Consider the following 22,415-nt stretch of genomic DNA (forward strand, 5'->3'; position numbering starts at 1 on the left):
CAAAATATCATAAAAAAAAAAAATACAAGTATGAATTTTCTCAAATAAGAGTGAAATACCTCATTCATGAGGCTTTGTAAGGTAAATGGGACATTGGTTAAGCCAAAGGGCATCATTAGAAATTCGTAGTGCCCTTCATGTGTCCTAAAAGCTGTCTTAGGTACATCAGATGGTTTATCCAGATCCAGTGGTACCCCGACCTCATATCCAATTTTGAAAAAATTATAACACCATCATCCATAAGTTCTTCCACCACAGGTATGGAGAACTTGTCCTTAATAGTAACACTATTTAACCCCTTATAGTCTACACAAAGTCTCTAAGACTCATCTGTCTTTCTCACTAGTAGAACAGGTGAGGAGTAGTGGCTTTGATTGGGTTGGATAACCCCCAATTTCAACAACTCCTAAACTATCCCCTCAATTTCATACTTTTTGTAATAGGGTATCAATAGGGCCAAATGGAAATTGGTTTTGTTTCAGGAATTAGATGGATAGCATGGTCATGTGATTTAAAGGGAGGTAGCCCTTTTGGTTCCCCAACACATGCAAACTGAAAAATCAGCGTCTGAGTTTTTGTTGGTGTTCTCCCTTCCTGTACAGGTGTCCCTTCTATTTTAGCTTCTTTGACTTGCAATAGAATTCCTCTAGTTACCAAATAATTAAGGGTATTCAGGGGGGCTTCTTCTAATAGTTGGGTAGTAGCCAATCCTTGAAGCTTCACCGGTTTCTCCCCGAGGTTAAACTACATACTTAGTCTCTCAAAGTTCCATAAGAGGCCCTAGCTCCCTCAACCACTGTATGTCGAGCACCATTTCTCAACCAGCTAACATTAGCAAATGCACATCCACAGTAATCATGACCCTTGGATCTTCACCTTAACCCTCTTACACCTCCCTTCACTAGGTAATAATTCCCCATTTGCTACCCTCACCCTAACTTTCTCAATGTAATCTAGTGATAGTTGGGCCCTTTCTACCACCACAGGGTCCAAGAAATTATGGGTACAACCAATGGCAACTACCATGGTTAGTCATTGGGCCCCTAATTTCCCTTCAGCCTCATGGTTCTGGAATTTTGGAAACTTGTCAAGGCATGTAAAGAAATCTCTTGGTTTTCTGTGTCATTGGCCAATTCTACCACTTTAGTTCCACCCTCCTCCCTCACATCTTCCACAACTTCTTCTCTATCCTCCTCCATCAGGACCTCTTCTGAGAGGTAGGACTTGAGGTTTTGGCACTTATTTCCTTTATCTGTTGTTGGTTTATTTTCTAGACTGGTAAGGGCTTTTTTATTGTGGATCTGTTTGGATCTTCAGGGTTAGGGTTTGGATTTTTTAGTATTCCTAGGTCTAATGAATAAAAGTTACTGGATCTGGAAATTTTTTTGGACATGGTGACATTTTCTTCTTCTAACTTGGCTAGGCTGTAAGCATCTATTAAGCTGGTTGGATTGAACATTCTTACGACCAACCTCACCTCCTCCTTCAACCCACTTAGGAAACAACTAAGATTGTAGGTATCATATAGGCCCCTCAGTCTATTAGATAGGGTTTCAAACTTCGTATTGTAATCCTCCATTGAATCTTTCTGTCTCAACCTCGTGAGAGACTCCGTACGATCAACATAAGCATTAGGTCCCAATCTAAGAAGTAATGCCTTGATGAATGAGTCCCAATCAATAAGTTGACCTGACTCCTCCAGGTCCTGAAACCACAACAAGGCTCTTCCTTCCATGTTGAAGGATGCTAGCCAAGCACAGTGCTGGGGAAGTGTGTGATGAAATGTTAAAAACATATTTACATTGTAGATACAGCTGGCATGGTCCTCTCCATGGAAGGTGGGGTACTCGAGGCGCACTATTCTGGCCTGGATCTCTCCTAAAGACTACAGGTTATTACCTTCTTCACCTCTTGGACCGCCTATAGAAGATTCTCCCTGGGTACTATTCTGGTTATTTTTCTGCAGCTCCAATGTCAAGACTGCAAGTTGCTACACTATGGAGTCATTCTGCCTTTTCACCGCTAGCATCTCTATCTCTGAATTTTGATATTGTGAATATTTTAATTTTTTAGGTCAGTGAGCCCATCCTGTAATTGATTTAGTCTTGTTCCTTCAGCCATGGCTTGTATAAATCTGTACACAGAGATCAATGTCTCTCTAATACCGAAATTGTAACACACCCCAGTTGTTTGCTAAAAATACTCAATGACCAATTCACTTTGAGGGGACTAAACCCCAGAGAAAACAAAGAGATAAGAGAGAAGAAAATAACTATTTGGTTAAGATTTGGCATGTGCTACAAGAGAGACAACACCACTACATATACTAACACCTTCTAACAAACTTGTTGGCCAAAGACCAATACACTGAATAGTAAAAGCATAAAGGAAATGGGCTAAAGCCAGACTCACCACTATTAAGTAACTGGCATTAAGGCAAGAGGCCAACTCCAGATAGATTAAGACTAATCCCAACCCACTACAAGTTATTACCCAACTCAATCCCACTAGGGAACTCAACTTAAAAACTGAACTGAACACTTCCAACTTCAAGATTTTGACCTTTATTCACACAGAGCCCCACTGTCACCCACTCAAACCCTAGAAACTAGCTTGTTATTGAGCTACGATATTAGAGGGCAGTGAAGGAAGAGAGTAGCCAGAAGAAGATTGCTTGCAAGTCACGAAGTAATCAGCCTTTAATGTGAAGTAAACTTGTGTTTTTTCTCTCTCTAAAATCCAACACACTGAAGAGGATTTGCATGGCGTAGTGTTCAACAAACCAATATTAGAATATGTTCCATGTTTCAAATGCAAAGAAATGATATACGATGCCATGATTTATCATAAATGGATTAGTTATGTGGAAACCTACCACATTAGCTAGCATAAAAAGCATTCACATATTGCCTTTGGTATAACTATAATGAGTTCCACAGTAAGTGATGCATTTTCACACTAGCTTGTAAGTAGCAGAACTCTTATAATTATCGAGTGTAATATTAATATTAATGTGCAAATATGGAAAAGCAACATGACACACAACAAAATTGTGGATAGAAAAGTTCATTAGGGATGGATGAAGAGGGAAGGTCTATACTTCAATTTCCCTGGTGGAGTCACGATGTTCCCAGATGGTGCAGTACAATATATTGAAAAGGTTGGATAATACATCCCTATAAGTGGTGGCATTCTAAGGATTGCTCTCAATATGGGTTGTGAGGTAGGTAGAACCTCTTTTGTCAAAGGAGAACATGTTGTTGGGACAGTTGCAAAGTGGCTAGAAAGGCTAACAAAAATTCCTTCAAGAGCCACCCTCGTGAAAATTGGGATGGATGTGTTTGAGGTTGACAGCAGGTGATTTGTTCCAATGACTTTTGCCGAAATCGGTGTCCTTAGTAGTTTATCTTTTACCTAGTTTAACATGGATGGGCTTCTTAAAATATTTACTGTTAGAAACAAAGGCTTTTGTTTTAATTTTAAAGGGGGAAAAATGCAATCTTAAATTTTTTACTTTTGGCCAATCACTTAAAACTTGAACTCCATATTGGATTAGCTATTGTACTCTTTATAATAATAAAATCTTATTAATTTTTGTTGAGCAACAAATTGTGCTACATTCATTTTTATTTTCATAATCCAACAATATAGTTGTTGCCTAAAATTATCACAAACCACAGTAGCCATATAGTTGCAGCCAACATAGTTGCTGCTCACATATTATCACAAAATATATAGGAGCATATGGTTGCTGCCCAAACTGTCCAAACACACACGCACGCACGCATGCGCACGCACGCACATGCACACATACACGTACCCATCAAAGAATCCAAAGAATATGTGAGACTAAAAGAATCCAAGGCTAAAATAATTTTTCAAACACATATTTTTCAAAATCTGACACAAAATCATCATTTGTTGCTACTCAGCCACTAAATGATTAAAAAAAGTGTTCCATAACAGCAGTTAGACATGGAAAGAATGGAAATCAAGATCTGCAAGAAGGTTGATGATGCCTCCACAACAAGCAGCAATTATAATGTACAACAGAACAATCTTTCCTTGTTAATAGTGCCATGTCACGAATAAGAGAGAGATTATATAGATTAGAGATGAAAACCATAATGCAATTATATTATACATATTGCTGCCCACAGCCTACATATAATTGTTGTAGGCATAACTGAATATTTGGAACAAAGTTTCTTCATTATATAGATCAAAGTTCACATGCTTATTCATCTAAACCAGCAAAGTAGAAAATTCATATGAGTCAAGTGCAGAACTGAATATTTGGAGCAAACAAATTGTTTTCAATACCTAAATCCTTATGAACTCCTTTTGATGTTTAACAAATGGAGCAAACAATGTCTAACTGCAAACAAATGTTGATTTTCCATACTTTAAGCAAAAGACTAATGCTTCCAGCAGTAAACTAATGATTCTCACATGGTCAGTCCACATTATCACATTTACAAAGACAGGGACATAGTTTTTTCTTGGATAAGTAGCAAACATACTATAATAGTGAATATGGTTTTCATAAATCACATTTACAAAGACAAGTTACATAGTTTTCAGAACTTAAAATAATATGTGATGCTAGCTAAATCCTTTGTTGTTCACTTATGTTATTTGCTTGGGAAGATAACTCACAATCACACGTAGCAATGAATATGTCTTACGTTCCTTTTTACTTTTTTTTTTTTTTAAAAAAAAAAGATAGATCTTTCTACCATCACAGAGATCAATCTTCCTTTGGCAAATTTACTTTGTTTTGATTAACCAGAGCATATGCCTTGATTTTGAATTACTAGTGATGGTAACTAGTTGTAAACACCTTACTTGAAGTCCCTTTGTCTTTCTTCTTTTCATTCCTTCATTTTTTTCTTGCTCCTTGAACAACCCTAAGAACATGAATATCGCAACCATCCAAGCCCCTACTTCAGCTTATACGAGAATCAACATACTCGAGAATCAACATACTAATACCTTTCCCCTTTTTTAAAGCGCATAGCCATTACTCTGTTTCAGTCATGGACCACGACCCTTATTTAATTCCCACCAACCAACTTACTTCAACACGATGACATGTTAACCATCAAAGTCAAATACTGCCAACAAATTTCACCCAATATTGCCATCAAACTCAACCAAATTTCACTCACGAATTTCAATCGGGGAAAATTGTACGAATTTCACCCAAGAATATGAAACATTAAGAGAAAGAGAGGAAGAGAAAACTCACCTGTGAGAAGGGCCTTTTGGATTGAGAATGTACAGTTTTCGGTTTGAGAAGAGGCTTTAGTGTGAGCAGTGCCAGGGAAGAGCTGGTGATAGAGAGGAGCTAGCGATAGGGACTTGTCTTGGACTGATTTGTTTATGGCAACGACGACAATTTGGAGAGAAAAAACACAGAATGAGGGAGAGAACACTCACAAGCCGTGGGAAAGAAAAGAATGAAGTAGGGTTTCTAGGAAATAATAAAAAATACATATGACTTAGCTACAGTGCAAGTCATATTTGGCTTGTGTGATTGGTTTACTATAGCTCATATGGTGGATGACTTTAATTTGACTAATCCAATATGGCCCAAATGTTGATGATATTAGCTAAATTTATAGCTCCACTGGCATTTGGCTAAGCCAATGCCAGTGCTCCAAAGGAGATGATGTTAAGTTATACCAGTGCATGCTGGTTTGCAAACACGATGGAGTAATGTTCTTGATTGGAGGGAAGGAAGACTTCTGCAAGACATATCGCGAAGGTAATAAGACACGTTTTGCTTATTGGCGTGTTAATGCTTCTTGGCGTTACTTAGATCTTGTAGATTACGGTGGCTATTGGCATAAAGGTCTCTTAGTGATCTCAAAAGGATTAGAAGGAAGGGGTGGAAGAGCTTCTCTCTGGAGATAAAGCATGCACTATCCATGCGGATTGTGCCTTCACATCCGGCCAGGGTGGTAAAGGTAGTGATAAAGGAAAGGGGAAGCAACCCAAGTCATATGTAGAGGTAGTGATGGGTGGCACAGGGAAACTGGTTGTGGTGTCACGTGGTATGGGCCACCCATCAGTGCTGTAGCAAAGTAATAAGAACAAAAAAGGAAGAGCAGCAAAATAAAGAAGACTTGTGACTTTTGAAAAAGGCAGCGGAAGATCTTACATGTAAAGTGGTTGAGGGTCTGGGCTTGGATCAATGCAGTATTGGTCTAGAGAATTTAGATAGAGGGTTCGTTAGCATAAGGTCGAGGCCCATCTAGCCCATTAAAGGTAAATCGAAAATGGGAACTGGTCGGATGCTTTCTAAAGGCCCAACCAGTAAGAAATGGATCCTTAAACAAGTCGGGTTCTCTTCATTTGAAAGGAGCTCCTCATCCACAATCGTGAGAGCAACACCGAAAAGCGAACAACACCGGCCAATGGTGTCACAGACCCTTGCGCTAGCAACATCTGGCCTAGTATCCGTCACTATCCCTTCGATACCAGTGTTGGAATCTAAAGAGTTGGCTTAGATTGCGATAACAACGCAGACCTTTGAGCCATCAGATGGGTCCATGCATTGTGGGGTGACATAGAAATGTACACCGGAGATCTTTGGGCTGTCATTTGGTACTCCTATTGTGAAGGTGTCATTCCCGACTTGGGGTGGGCTCTGACTCCGACGAAGTCGAAATGCCCACCTTCGACCTCCGACTTCGACTCCAATTGGAGTCAGAGTTTGACTTTGGGCACACGACCTAATCTAAAATTTAGATTGGCTCGCCCCTGTTTAAAAATATTTAAAAAAAAACAAAATAATGTAAAAAATTCATTGAAAAATCTAAAATAGTATAAAAAATAAGTTAAAAAACTAAAATTTAAATACACCAAATGAAGGGGAAGAACTTATTCCTCTAAACTTGTTCTATCCCTTGTATGTCAGATTGGGTATTCAAAAGGCTCTGGAGATCAAGCATTGTGTAGGGATTACATGCAAAGGGTTCAAAGATAAATTTATGACTTTACTCACGATTATAGAGGATGTATATTCACACTCCAGCTCTGATTTATCTACCAACTCGGCTTAAAAAAGAGAGAGAGAACTAAAGCGGCTTACTAGGGAAATGAAAGATGATGTAGGGGAAGAGCTCTAACCGGTGGCATCTCAAGGGAAGGGCAAAGATGGTCTCTTTTTTAAACCAAGTATATCATGAAATGTAAGGGGGCTTAATCAAAGTAACAAGAGGCTCCAAATTAGAAACTTACTTAGTCAATGAAAAGGTGATATTATTTGTTTACAAGAGCCTAAGCAAGAACTTATTACAAGAGAACTAGTTTGAAGTCTATAGAGATGTCAACATGTTTGCTAGTTGTACTTGCCATCTAGAGGGGCATTCAAGGGTGTTCTTGTTATGTATGATAAAAGGTGGTGGAGAGGTTGGATGAATGTGTGGGAGAATTTATTGTGGCTTGCTCATTTAAGAACATAGACGACAACTTATTGTTGGCATTTGCAAGAGTATGTGGCCCTAATGTTGATTTGGAAAGAAGTTTACTGTGGTAACAGTTGGCGAGGATTTTTAGTTGGTGGATGCTACCAAGTTGTATAGAGAGTGACTTCAATGTCACTTGCTTTTCGAACGAAAGATCATGTGTGCTCCACATTAACCCCTCTATGAGGGATTATTCTGACTTCATTTTCGAACATGATCTTATGAATTTTCAATTAATTGGAGGTACGTTCACATGGTCCAACAACTATGAACTCCAATATTGGTCGAGGACTAATAAGTTTTTTATAACTCTAGATTAGGAGTTACATTTTTCGGATGTAATTCAAAAAAGACTACCCAGTTATGCTCTAATCATTGTCTTATCATCTTAGAATGTGGAGGCATCCTAGGGAACAAAAGGTATTTTAAATTTGAGAATATATGGCTTAAATCTAATGATTTTGTAGACATGATCAAATAAGGGTGGTCGTCTTACTGTATTCAAGGCTCCCCAAGCTTCCTAATAGCAAGAAAGCTAAAAAAAATTATTCAAAGTGATGGAATGAACAAGTTTTTGGAGATGTGGCCTAACAGATGCGTTCTCTCTTAGAGTTATAGTTTCTGGAGGGCTAGAAGGGAAGAACTCTAACTAAATCTGAGAGAACTCACAAGAGGCAGGTAGTCACAGAACTCGAAAGGGCAACATTGATGGAAGAGATCTCTTGGAGACAAAAAATAAGGGCACTATGGCTTAAGGAATGATACAAGTGCACGACGTTCTTTATAGGGTGGCTAGTTCACATAGGAGGAACAATGCAATTGAGACATTGATCATAGACGGGGTAGTTTCCTCAGATAAGATCCACCTTGTACAGTATTATGAGCACCACCTCTCATAACAGTATGCATGGAGACCAAAAGTAGATGGATTATCTTTTGAATTATTAGACCAATAAGGTTCAAGGTGGCTTGAGCGGCCCTTCGAAGAAGATGAAATGTGCAAAGTGATCCATGGCATGGCTAGTGACAAGGCTTCTTTTACCATGGGTTTCTTCCAAGTTTGTTGGGAAGTGATCAAGGATGATCTTGTAAGGGTCTTTCAAGAGTTTCATGCTAATTATAGGTTTGAAAAAAAGCCTTAACGCTACTTTCTTAGCCCTCATTTCTTAAAAGATGGGGTCTACGGATGTTACAGACTACCACCCCATTAGTCTTTTGAATGGGGGTGTACAAAATGATTTTTAAAGTTTTAGTGAATTGTTTGAGTACTGTTATGGAGAAGTTAATTTCGAATCTCCAAAATGCTTTTGTCAAAGGTAGAAAAATTCTTGATTCAGTATGAATTGCAATTGAAGTTTTGGACAGACAACTCAAATTTAATAAACTTGGGTTACTTTGCAAAATATACATAAAGAAAAATTATATTCATGTCAACTGGAATTTCCTACTTTATCTACGTTTCCTCAACTCTTCTAATGGTTTGAGATATGGGGATCCGTTCTTTCCACTACTTTTAATTTTTGTCATGGAAGCTCTCAGCAAGATGATTTCAGACCTTGTGGAAGTTGGTTTTCTCTATGGCTTCTCAATAGGGAACAGTGATTATGGTTCTATTGATATTTCTCACTTTCCTTTTGCCGATAATACTCTCATCTTCTATGGAGCAAATCTTGGACATATTGAATCTGTGAGGGCTCTCCTCCTTTGCTTTGAAGTTGTCTCGGATTTGAGAGTGAATCTCTCAAAATTTGAATTTGTGCCAGTGGGGGCTGCCTGCAATGTGGTGTATCTAGCTCGTCTCATGGGATGTAAGACAACTTTTCTACCCATGAAATATCTTGGCTTGTCAATTGGTGCTTCCTTCAAATCAGAGAGGGTTTGGAATGTCTTCATTGCAAAAGTGGAGCATAGATTGGCCTTTTGGAAGTGGTTATACTTGTCTAAAGGGGGTTGATTTTCTCTAATTAAAAGTACCATTTCCTATCTTTCCACCTATTTTTTGTTCTTGTTCCCACCCCCAACAAAGATTGCCAACTATATTGAGAAGTTACAATGAGATTTCTTGTGGAGTGGGATGGAGGACGAGCTCGACTTTCATTTGGTGAATTAGTCATTTGTTTGCACACCAATATCTGGTGGTGGGTTTGGAATCCATAACTTGATGAAGTTCAACTAAGCTCTTTTGGATAAATGGTTGTGGTGATACCAACAAGAAAGGGGTGCCCTATTTGAGGATGCCTGGGGAGGATGGTACTTGAATGAGGTACATGGGTCATATGGGTTGGGTTTGTTGAAAAACATAAGAAAAGGCTGGAAGATATTCCTAAAATCTGCATGTATTATGGTGGGTGATAGATCTCGTGTTAGATTTTGGTACAACAAATGGTGTGGTGAACAAAACCTCAAAGACACATTCCCTACCATTTTTGAGCTTGTACGAGTAAAGAATGCAATTGTAGCTTATCTATTGGTCGTCTTTCGTGACTCCCCTCAATGGAATGTAGATTTCATTAAGGTACCACTAGATTGGGAGTTGAAGGTTATCCCCAAGTTCTTTACTTTTCTGTCTTCCATATGAGTGACTGAGGGTACCTTAGACAAGATCATCTGGAGCCCTTCCAAGAAAGGTAGATTCTCAATCAGATTATTTTATCAAGTTCTCACCAGCCAAGGAATGACTACTTTTCCATGGAGGAGTATAGCGAAGACGAAAGCTCCTTTAAAAGCAATTTTTTTTCTTTTGTTTGGATAGCCTCTTGGGCAAGATTCTTACTACAGAAAATTTGAGGAAACGTCAGGTACTTGTGTTGGACTGGTGCTGCATGTGTAAGAAGAATGAAAAATCAGTAGATCATCTGCATTTACTCACATTGTGAGGTAGCCAGGACCTTGCGAGATGAATTTTTTCCGGGAATTAGATTATTGGGTCATACCACATAGCTAGTAGATTTTCTAGCAAGCAGGAGAGGCCTCCAAGGTAATCCACAAGTGGCAATGCCTCCTATATGTATGTGTTGGTGCATTTGGCTAGAGAGAAATGATAGAAGCTTTGAAGATTGCGATAGGACAATGTATGAGCTTAAAGTTCTTTTTTTAACAACTTGTTCTTGATTTTAATGGACTAAATGTCCATGATTTTCTTCTTCCGATTGTAACCTCTAGTTATATACTTCTCATGTATATTTATGTGTACTTGGGCTATGCTTTTTCTTTTTATGAATAAAACTTCTTGATTACCTATTAAAAAAATGCGGTTGGTTACACCCCTCACCCTGTGCAGGAAACATACACACACGGGAAAAAGTCCTTTGGAAAGGTGGATACATATTTCATGAATGTAAAGAAGAGCCAGAATGCGCCAATTGCTAATGCACCAAACATATAAAAATATACTGAAGTACCCATAATCCACCAAATGTATTAAATTGTCGTCTCAATACTCCTGTTTGCCAGCAAATCCATTTACAGAATGAGCTCCATTACAATTTACAAGTGTTGCACTGTAGGGATGCTACCCACTCCCCGCCCCCGCATCTCAGGGGGCAGGGTGGACTCCCAATCCGCCCCACTCCCTGCCTACTTCAATAATTGACTACAGTACACTAGGCTTAAAAATTATTTCTGGATCCAAAAATTATCAAAAATACATTTTTGGACCCAAATTGTAAATTTAAATTTATAAATATGGCTATAATTTAAAAATTATGTAGTTTTTAAATTTGCTAGTGCATATTTTGTGTAAGTTGTAGTGTAGTAGAGTAACCTTTTTATAGATTGCCTTCACAATACAAGTCTCACACTTGCATAATGTGGGATTCTTATATTGCCTTGACAATCTATAAAAGGCACCCTACTACACTACAACTTACACAAAATATTAAATAAAAGTCCTATTTAATACATATTACTGTATTTATATATAATAAATATTTATAAATATGTATTGTATAAATATATATTTATATAATAAAATATATAAGTGCAGGGTGGGGGAAATACAAGGCGGGGCCCTACTGCCCACCCCTATTGCATTGCCTTCTACTAGAACATTACTCCAGCACCCATGTTGCGTTAGTTCTAAAGCCCATCTCCCAGCTATTATATAGCTTTGAGCTTCTCTGCATCAAGCAGTACAGAACAAAACTTGAAAAACAAAGCTAAACAAGTACTAAATGGGTGGTTTTCTTATAACATGACACGATGAAACATGCCACATGCACAAATTAAATAAGAAAGCTCAACGATAAAGCCTAAAAATAGCGCAACAAGCCAGAATAAGAGAAAGAGTCATTTCCGACCTGCTGAGACTATTTGGGAGTCGTTCAGTGTAGTGTGGAGCCCTCGACGGTGGTATGGTGCGGCTATACGGTGTTTGTTCGTTCATCCATGGGGGTGAGCAGAAAATAAATGCAGAGAAAATCAAGATATGGGGACACAGATTTACGTGATTCGGTGTAATACCTATATCCACAAGGGTTTAAGAAATGGAGAATCCACTATAATATGATAGTTTTACAGTTTCTCATGATCTCTCATCCTCTGATTTAAATCTCGTCACAAGAGTCTCTGTAATGAGGTTGAAGAAACTGAAGAAGTTGAAGTCGAAGAAGAAGACCCATTTATCATATGCTCTTCCCTTCCTTTATATCACATATTCTCTCCTTTAGGGTACATTTCCACTTTTCCTCCTGACACTCTTTTCTTTCTTTAGCCTTTTGTCCCCTCCTTCCTTCTCTCTTTCTTCCTTCCTCTCCTTCTGTTTTCTTCTGGTGGGGGCCCTTTGATGGGTTGGGCTCTTTATCTAGACTTGAGATATTTTATCTTCTCCACTAAAGATTGCAAATTTACTATTCCATGTATAGTGTCAGTTCATAAAATCTGAAACACTATTCATGAATAGTGCATCGTCCCATGATCAAATTCACCTTAAGTTTGTAGAAGTTTTAAGTGCCAGAGATAATTGCTACAAGACAAGAAAGTTTCGATGCTGCCAAGTCAAAAGGAAAATAATTCGACAAAGAAAAAGACAAAAGGATAACTACAAGAATCTTTAGAGCACTCTTATTCTGAGTTAAAAAAAAATTGATAAAGAAAAATGAAAAATCACATGTGGAGGAATCCTGAGAGCATTCCCAACCCTATAAAAGGAAGAATTAATGAACAAAGAAGGCATGGCAAAAAACATCATTAACCATGAGTGAACTATAAAGAAAGAAAATTATAGAGAAACTCCTCCCTTAATTTCTTCATGTATTCCTATCTGTTTCAACCCAAGTTGAAATCTCAAATGATATATTCAAAAAAAACTTGAGATTGTACGTAATCTTGCTATTTTCAATAAAAGTTATATTTCAAAGTATGTTTATTGTTTACCTGTTTTACATATTATGTTTATTTTTACCTTTTTTACAAAGTTATTAAATATTAAGAGCATCCACACCTCGCGTTCATTATAAATTAAAGTTTACTCCCAATTTAAAGTATCTTTCCTTATTTCCAAGTTACTCAATATTATATGCAGTCCAGTATCTTCTCCTATGATACAAGATGACCTCCAACAATTTCATTTTAAGTACCTAGTAGTGAAATATAGATCCACTACTCGATCTAATTTGTAAATTAAAGCTGCAACGGTAAATCGTCACTCATTTGTCTTTTGCAAAGTACTGCTAGTGTTTGAGAAGATGGCCAATATTATGCAAGATCTATATATGCTTAAGAATATTGGATTCGAATTTGGATCTAAAATACATAGATCATGAATCTGGGAGCCATATAACTAACTTATTGAAATTCATAATGAAAGAAGTTGGAGTAGGAACTGTGGTAATTATGGTTGTAGTACTAGAAGAAGAAGAAAAAATTAAACAAAAAAAAACTTCTCTAACCACTCAACGGGACTTCATTAGGTATATAGAGCCAAAGGAAATAGTTTCCAATCGCTAGCTTTTAGAAACTCAAATGGAAGGTAAGTTCATAGCTCGATTATTAAGCCCCGTTTAGAATTTGAGCTGAATTAAGATCAATTCAGTTTAATTTAATTTTAACTTGAATTAAACATTCAGACACTTAACTCTCAAATCATTAAACTCATCTTAATTTAAAACCGCTTTACACATGGGACCCACAATCTTTTTTAACTCAATATCTCTTTACACGTAGGACTCATAACCTTTTTCAACTTCTCATAAATACATCTAAACTCATCTTAGGTGGGTCCCACAAAACTTACTCGATCATATCAACTTATTACTATTCATAAAGAACTCAACTCATCTCAACTTATTACTATTCATAAAGAATTCAACTCATCTCAACTTAACTCAACATCTAAACAGGGCATAAGATTAATTAAATTGGATGTAATTTTTGAAACTTAAGGCCTGGTTTGGATACAAAAGCCTTTCCAACTCGTCTCATTTAATTATTACAACTTTCTTAAATGAGAAATGATAGTTGCAGTCGTGAGTACGCAAGCGCTGCATAATCACTTTAAAAAAATGAATAAATACAAGACCCACATGAAAATAAAATTAATTTTTTAATAGTAGACCTCATTATTTTTCAAAATGACTGCACGGCATTTGCGTACTCTACCACTATATGTAACATTACTCTTCTTAAATTTCTATACAAAATATAATAAACAATTTAACTTTTTCAAATCTCAAAATAGTAATAATATTAAAAGATAATATTATAATAATATTTTATTCAACTTTCAACTTTTATTTTAACTCATCTCAACTCAACTCAACTCAACTCAACTCAATTCAATTCACTATTCAAACCAAATCTAATTTTTTTTTTTTTTTTTCCCGAGTGTGAACCTTAATTATTAAGACATGGCTAAAAGCTAGAAATAAAAATATTCAGTATTTATATATTCAGTATTATAGCAAGGATCTTTGCCATGACTTTAAAGAACGTTGTGTCGCTCTCCGAGTAACAGAGAGAGAGGGAGCTCTGCTAAAATCTCAGCAATTCCTCCCCATTTCCAGAAAACCCTAACCCTAATTCCTCGATTCTGGTCTCCACACCCCGACATGGAACCCGAGGAATCACCGTCTCGCCCACTGATCGACGAGATCCACTCCAACGGCGACATCGGCGTCGACGAGCCGAGCCGTAGCAAAAGGCCAATTATAAGTAGCGGCGAGCAGCTCGACGTGGAAGCCTACGCAAGCCTCTACCAGGGGCGCACCAAGATCATGCGCCTCCTCTTCATCGCGGACCACTGCGAGGGCAACCCGGGAATGCGGCTGGAGGCTCTCCGAATGGCCTACGACGAGATCAAGAAGGGCGAGAATACCCAAATCTTTAGAGAAGTGGTGCAGAAGATTGACGGCAAGATGAGGCCTGACTATATGATGGATTCCGTTTGGTGTGATATGGTTGACCGCAGGGCCGAACAGAAGAAGGAGAAACTCGAGAACGAGCTCAATGCGTATAGGGTATAATTCCGTTTCTTTGTGTGTATCTTTCGGTACATACTTATTTTTGTTCATGCGTGTACTTGTTTTTGTTTGGATGTGCTGAGTTTGAATTAGTGTTGGTAAAAATTAGTATTCTTTTTATATAGGGAATTTTTATTGTTTTCTGGAAAAAGCTCAAGGTTTATAGAAACAAGTTGGCTAATTTAGCTTAGATTGATTTTGGATCTTGACATTGCAGACGTCTAGATGATATAAGGAAAGAGAGGCAGTGCCTCTATGAACTAATCCAGATTTCACCCCAAAGTAGATGTTGCAGACACCCAAATTACCCATAGTTAAGTTTTGATTCCAAACGAATTAATTATTTATAAATATTAAGTAAATATCGTTAGATACACATTGGACAATGGGGTCCAGATGGAGTATTTCATGTTGCAAAATCTGTGGATATTAATGTCTCTTCATGGTAGTTTTTGGTAACCCTTCGTTGCTAACGTTTACATTCTCTCTATATGAGATGTTGATACCCATGGACTAGTCTTCCTGTTATTTTCAAACATCATCATGTAAGATCTGCTTTCCGATCATTTCTTCTATTGTTCCATTGTATTCCTTTTCCTGATATGCATTCCTCCATTTACTTTCTGTGCAGACAAATTTGATCAAAGAAAGCATAAGAATGGGATACAATGATTTTGGAGATTTTTATTATGCTCATGGTGCACTTGGGGATGCTTTTAAGAGTTATGTACGGACTCGTGATTATTGCACTACATCAAAACATATCATCCATATGTGTATGAGTGCAATTCTGGTCAGCATTGAGATGGGTCAATTCACTCACGTGACAAGCTATGTGAGTAAAGCCGAACAATCATCAGAGGCCCTTGACCCAATCACAGCCTCAAAACTACGTTGTGCTGCAGGATTGGCTCACTTAGAGGCTAAAAAATACAAGCTCGCTGCTCGTAAGGTTTGTTCGCTCATTTACTGTTTTGCTATTGACTTTCAATGGTACTTATTTTTCTTGAAGCTTTGAGCTCTAATAAAGAGCTTGCTGATATTGATAACCTTGCTGTATTTTTATCCATAACCCTTGGCTTGAAACTTCAATTATAATTGTTGCTGCTATCATGCTTTAATTGATTTTTTGGAACTCACGGTTAAAACAATTTTGAAAAAAGCAGTCTGAACTTCAGACTTAGCAGATTTGATGATGATGACAATCGCTTTCACAATCTGTACTTGAGAAATATCGTGTTGATCTAAGGTAAGGGGGTTTGGTTAATGGTTAATCAATCATTAACAGCTTATGGAGTTTGATTAATGATCCAAGAAACTAAGCTGAAAATGGTTAATCAATCAATCATTAACAGTTTATGGAGTTGTCATAGTGTGGGATGGGTTGATTTAGTTTCGAAAGGGGCTTCGGGTGGTATTATTGTTATGTGGGATAGGAGGGTTGTGGAGATGATAGATTATTATGTGGGAGAATTTATGTTGGCCTGTCGATTCAAGAGTGTGGATAATGGATTTGAATGGGCTTTTGGGGGGGTTTACAGTCCTAATGTGTATAATGTTAGGAGGATGTTATGGGAGGAAATGGCGGGGGTTAGCTGCTGTTGGGATGTTCCTTGGTGCTTTGGTGGAGATTTCAACATTACAAGGTATCCTAGAGAGCGAGTGGGGGATAATTATCTTTCTCAGGTCATGAATACTTTTTCAGATCTGATTTTTGAGCTGGATTTCATCGATTTACTGATGGTTGGTGAGGATTTTACGTGGTCCAATGGAAGAGAATGGTCTAGGCTGGACAGATTTCTGGTTTCGGCTTCTTGGGAAGTTCTTTTTCCTTATTTGAGCCATAAAAGGTTACTGAGAATATGTTCTGACCATTATCCTATAATGTTGGAATGTGGAGGCATTATGAGAGGGCATAGGTACTTTAAATTTGAGACTATGTGGTTGGAGAATGAAGGCTTTGTGGATAGGATGAGGTCGAGGTGGTCTTCGTACTCTTTTTCTGGTACCCTGAGCTTTGTGATGGCTAGTAAACTTAAAGCTTTAAAACAATATTTGAAGAAGTGGAATGTGGAGGAGTTTGGGAATACGGAAAATAAAAGGAAACTTTTGATGCAACAGTTGCAGAGTTTGGAGGAAAGGAGCTGATGGGGGGACATATCCGGTGAGGATTTGAAGAGGAAAAAAGCAGTGGTGGATGAATTAGAAAAGATTACTTTAATGGAGGAAAGCTCATGGAGGCAAAAATCTCGGGTCCTTTGGCTAAAGGAAGGTGACAAGTGTTCGAAACTTTTTCATCGCATGGGGAACTATCATCGAAGAAATGATGCGATTGAGACTATGCATGATGGTGATAACATCCTTTCAGATCAAGAGGTCATTAAAGATCATATTGTGAATTTTTATGAGAAGCTGTTTAGGGAAGAATACTCGTGGAGACCAAAGCTTGATGGACTGTTTTTTTACTCCATTGACAAGATTAGTGCAGATTGGTTAGAGAGAGCTTTTGAAGAGGATGAAGTTCTTGATGTGGTTAGAGGAATGGCAAGGGATAAGGCTCCGGGACCGGATGGTTTCTCAATGGCTTTCTTTCAAGCTTGTTGGGAAATAGTGCGGGATGATATTATGAAGGTTTTTCTTGAATTTTATACATTTATGAAATTTGAGAAAAGCTTCAATGCTACATTTAAAGCTCTTATTCCCAAGAAGGTAGGGGCTGTGGAGATGTGGGATTTTTGGCTTATTAGTTTGGTGAATGGGGTATATAAGATCATTTCTACGGTGTTAGCTAATCGTATGAGTGTGGTGTTGGGAAAAATTATTTCGAAATCTCAAAGTGCTTTTGTAAGGGGGAGACAAATTCTTGATTCGGTCTTAGTTGCTAATGAATTTGTGGATAGCATAATCAAACTAAATGAATTTGGAATTTTGATCAAATTGGACATGGAAAAGGCATATGACCATGTTTGTTGGGATTTCCTCTTGTACTTGGGAGGTATGGTTTTGGAGAGAAATGGTGTATGTGGATCAAGCATTGCATTTCGACGGCGAGATTTTCTATTTTGGTGAATGTACCCCGGTTGGATTTTTTAATAGCTCACGTGGTTTGAGACAAGGAGATCCAGTATCTCCCTTTCTTTTTGTTCTTGTTATGGATTTGTTGAGTAGAATGATTGAAGTGGCGGTAGAAGGAAGGTTCTTGTCGGGTTTTGAGGTGGGAAAGCAGGATTTTGGAATAGCATTAAATTATCTCATCTTTTTTTTGCCGATGACACTTTAATTTTCGGTGAGCCTAATCTAGAACATCTTCGATCTTTGAGAGCATTGTTGTTATGTTTTGAAGTTATCTCGGGTCTAAGGATTAATCTTAACAAGTCTGAAATTGTTCCAATGGGTGCAGTAGCCAATATTTCATATTTGGCTAATATTTTGGAGTGTAAGATTTCTTTGTTGCCGCTGAAGTATCTTGGTCTTCCGTTGCGTGCCTCTCATAAATCTGTTTCGATATGGGATGGGGTGATTGGGAAGATCAAGAGAAGGTTGGCTGGATGGAAAAAACTATACTTGTCTAAATGGGGACAGATTACTTTGATAAAGAGTACGATGTCTAATCTTCCCATGTATTTTCGTTCATTTTTCCCTTTGCCAGTAGGGTTGCAAAAAGAATTGAGAAAATTTATCACAACATCTAATGAGGTATAGGAGAGGAGAAAAAGTTTTATTTGGTTAGTTGGAACAAGGTCTGTCAACCAATTTCTTGTGGAGGATTGGGGGTGAGAAATTTGAGGATGTTTAACAAAGTACTTCTTGGGAAATGGCTTTGGAGATATATTGTAGAGATGTTTTATGGAAGAATGTTGTTGCTGTTAAATATGGGAGTGGGTGGGGGGATTGGTGTTCTAGTGAAGTTAGAGGAGCGTATGGGGTGAGCTTATGGAAGTTCATTAGGAAAGGTTGGGGGGAGTTTTCGAAACATATTAAATTTAAGGTGGGGGAAGGGAAGAGGATTCTCTTTTGGCATGATATTTGGTGTGGGGAATCAGCTCTCAATTCTGATTTTCCCTCTCTTTTTAGGATTGCAAGGGATCAAAATGCTGCTGTGGCAGATTTTTTCCAAAATACTGATAATAATATTCTCTGGAATGTTGATTTTATTAGAGAGGTAAATGACTGGGAAGTGAATGATGTTTCTGATTTTTTGGGAAGATTTTATAATTCAAAAGTGATGCAGAGAAGAGAGGACAGTTACTGTGGGACCATGCTGGAAATTCCAGGTTTTCAGTTATTTCTTTTTATAAGGTGATGACTTGTCATTCTGGTTGTGCTTTCCCTTGGAAAACCATTTGGAGAGCGAAGGTTCCTGCTAAGGTGGTGTTTTTCAATTGGGTGGTTGCTCTAGGGAAAGTTTTTACCACTGATAACCTTAGAAAACGTGGTATGTGTATTGCTGATTGGTGTGTCATGTGCAAGAAGGATGGTGAATCTATAAGTCATCTCTTTCTTCATTGTGAGATGGCAAAGTCTTTATGGAATGAGGTTTTGAGTTGGACAGGTATATGTTGGGTGATGCCAAAGGAAGTTGTGGATCTTCTTGCATGTAGGAGAGGTTTTGAGGGAAGGAAATGTGTAGCTACCAGATGGAATATGATTCCTTTGTGTTTAATGTGGTGTCTTTGGTTGGAAAGGAATGGGAGATGTTTTGAAGAATAGTGTTCTTTCAGAGAACTTCAGAATTTTTTTTTTCTACTTTGTGTTTGTGGGCTAGGATTTTTGTAAGGAATCATGATAATGTACTGAATCTGTATTAGCCTTTTTCCTGCTTCTAGAGTGTAGTAGGTATTTCCTTTGTATACTTCCTGTGTACTTGGGTTGTGCCTATTGTTGGTAATAAAATCTCTTATTATCAAAAAAAAGGTAAAGGGGTTAGGTGAAGAGAAATATCCTATAAAAGATGGGGGACAATCCATATATGAAGCCTTTGAGAACAGAAGATGGGGGAAAATGATTTGGGCTTTATATCATCCATACTCTATGTTAAAATCAAGCAGCACTTATAGTTTTCCTATTTAACTTATCAAACAAAAAACTTAACAGTTTTCCTGTCTGTATGAATGTTCTACACCCTATAAAAGCTGTAAAAAATTTTAGTGCATGAAACTGGCTTTTGTTGATATTTTTCCCGTGTTTTCTTTCTCCTTGTTCAATAGGTGAGAAAACTGGATGATAGAATAGACTACTTCTATTTTATGGTTACCTAGTCTAAGTCAGAATTTTCAATTAACTTGTTGCTCTAGATGATGGGCGTTCATTCCTTCTCTAAATGGCCCTGTTTTGGCTCATATGGTTAAAAAAATGCAATGTGGATTGGGGTAGGTCTGGATTCTATTCGTGCAAATGGGAAAAATGGATGAAAGAAAAAAGTAAGGAAATTTTCATTCCTTCTATAGTTTGAATTCAATTGCTCTATCATTTTTTATGAAATGGTTTGTTCCTTTGCACTTTCTATCACTTTGTTTTTTATAACTTGTAAAATATGTGTTCAAAGTGATTGAGGTCACATATTATCTTTGTAAAGGATACTTGCAATGAAACTTCTTCTAGTATTTTTCATCACTGGGACATTTATATCATCGTATGTTTACAGTTCTTGGAAGCAGGTCCTGAATTGGGAAGTCACTACAACGAAGTCATTGCACCACAAGATGTTGCAACATATGGCGGACTTTGTGCACTTGCAAGTTTTGACAGGACAGAGTTGAAGGTATTTATTCAGTTTCGTCTTTTTTCTTCATTTGTTTTTCTCTGTTTCTCACTAACATCATAATGAAAGCTTGAGAGCTGCTTCTGATAAAAGCTTTCATCTCGCAGCACAAAGTCATAGACAATGATAACTTCCGGAATTTCTTAGAGTTAGTACCTGAAGTAAGGGAGCTTATCAATGATTTCTACTCAAGGTATCTTAATACTTTTAGCCATATTAGAGAAAATGTAGAAAATATTAGAACAAAGAGTATATAATTATCAACCCAACCTATCTTGGCCCGTCCCCATTACTTGTGTATTTTTTTTCAGGGGCCCTCATTTAACAGAATCATTTCCCTTGTTATTGCAGCCATTATGCATCGTGCCTGGATTACCTTGGAAATCTCAAAGCAAATCTATTGCTTGACATCCATTTGCATGACCATGTTGAGTCATTGTATGATCAAATCCGTAACAAAGCTCTCATTCAGTATACGCACCCATTTGTCTCAGTTGATTTGCGAATGATGGCTAATGCCTTCAAAACAAGCATTGCAGGGCTAGAGAAAGAACTTGAAGCATTGATTACAGACAACCAAATACAGGTTTGGTTTGCATTGTTGTGCAGGAATTCTAGTTGTTGGTTGTAACTAACGGCAAAGGTCTGAAAATTGAAATTTGTATCTGTGGTGACCCAGCTTACCTGTTCTCACAATAAGTACAATATACATATAATTTATATAAAACCAATGTCAGCTGACCGAGTAGAATTATCTATTTAGAGAGTTCAGTCCGGATGTAGTGAAACCGATTTAGATTCAACCCTAATAAATATCAATCTTTTTAATCCTTTAGTTATCAAACATATCAGAAACTAATTCAAAACACAACCCTTCTAAATATAAGGTAATGAATGCTTTACTAATCAAACATATGGTTGTTTTGCAGGCTCGAATTGACTCGCACAACAAAATTCTGTATGCACGTCATGCAGATCAAAGAAATGCAACTTTCCAGCGAGTTTTACAGACAGGCAGTGAATTTGATCGCGATGTTCGGTCAATGCTGCTGAGAGCAAATCTTATTAAGCATGAATACAATCTTAGGGCATCAAGGAAACTTTGAATATCAATTTCAGCAGGGACAGTGGGTATGACCGAGCCTTTTCTCCTTTTGGTATTGATATGCAATTGTGCTTGGTCCTTCAGAATGGCGAGGTGGGTTTCGAAAGACTCAAACAAGATGGGGGTGGTTGCATCCATATTCAGCATTCAAGGATACAAAATTTTATGCAACAATTACCAAATATAAATGATTACTGTTCTGTATATGGCCGGATTTATCTCATTGGTTGCTGTCAATTCTCCATTTTAGCTTGGTTTCTTTTTCTCTGCTTTTGATTGGGATGTTTCCTGCTGTAAATGTGATTATCCTGATTCAACGTGCAAACTAAACCTGAAACCATTGAGGATCCAAAAGCCTACTTTCTGGTATTATCTCTTGTATCTACCAAAATTTGTATTTATGTTTAGAAGTTATTTTGATTAGTGTTAAAATACTAACCCATCAACATTGAATTTTGCGCCGTAGGATACAATCTTAGACAAAGAGACCATGAAAAAGTTAAAAATAAGATTATTATCAAGCGAGTATTGGATGTTCATGTTTTGTTCATTTTATTAAAAACAGAGAAGGTTCTGTTCGTTTTATTTTTATTTAAATACTAGTTGAACTCATCTTA

At 37.5% G+C, this 22,415-nt stretch overlaps 1 protein-coding gene across 1 annotated transcript; it reads left to right on the forward strand.

The window, feature by feature from the left end:
* The first annotated feature begins 341 nt into the window (after positions 1 to 341).
* On the forward strand, positions 342 to 22,021 carry LOC121246062 (COP9 signalosome complex subunit 1-like). The gene is made up of 8 exons (XM_041144044.1): positions 342 to 354; positions 1,885 to 1,891; positions 14,426 to 14,929; positions 15,564 to 15,884; positions 20,577 to 20,693; positions 20,801 to 20,886; positions 21,045 to 21,279; positions 21,623 to 22,021. Exons 3-8 carry the CDS (start codon positions 14,522 to 14,524, stop codon positions 21,797 to 21,799), a joined length of 1,344 nt encoding a protein of 447 aa, XP_040999978.1. The 5' UTR covers positions 342 to 354; positions 1,885 to 1,891; positions 14,426 to 14,521; the 3' UTR covers positions 21,800 to 22,021.
* Positions 22,022 to 22,415: the final 394 nt, after the last annotated feature.

Source organism: Juglans microcarpa x Juglans regia, chromosome 1S, assembly GCF_004785595.1.
Source record: "Juglans microcarpa x Juglans regia isolate MS1-56 chromosome 1S, Jm3101_v1.0, whole genome shotgun sequence".
NCBI lineage: Eukaryota > Viridiplantae > Streptophyta > Magnoliopsida > Fagales > Juglandaceae > Juglans > Juglans microcarpa x Juglans regia.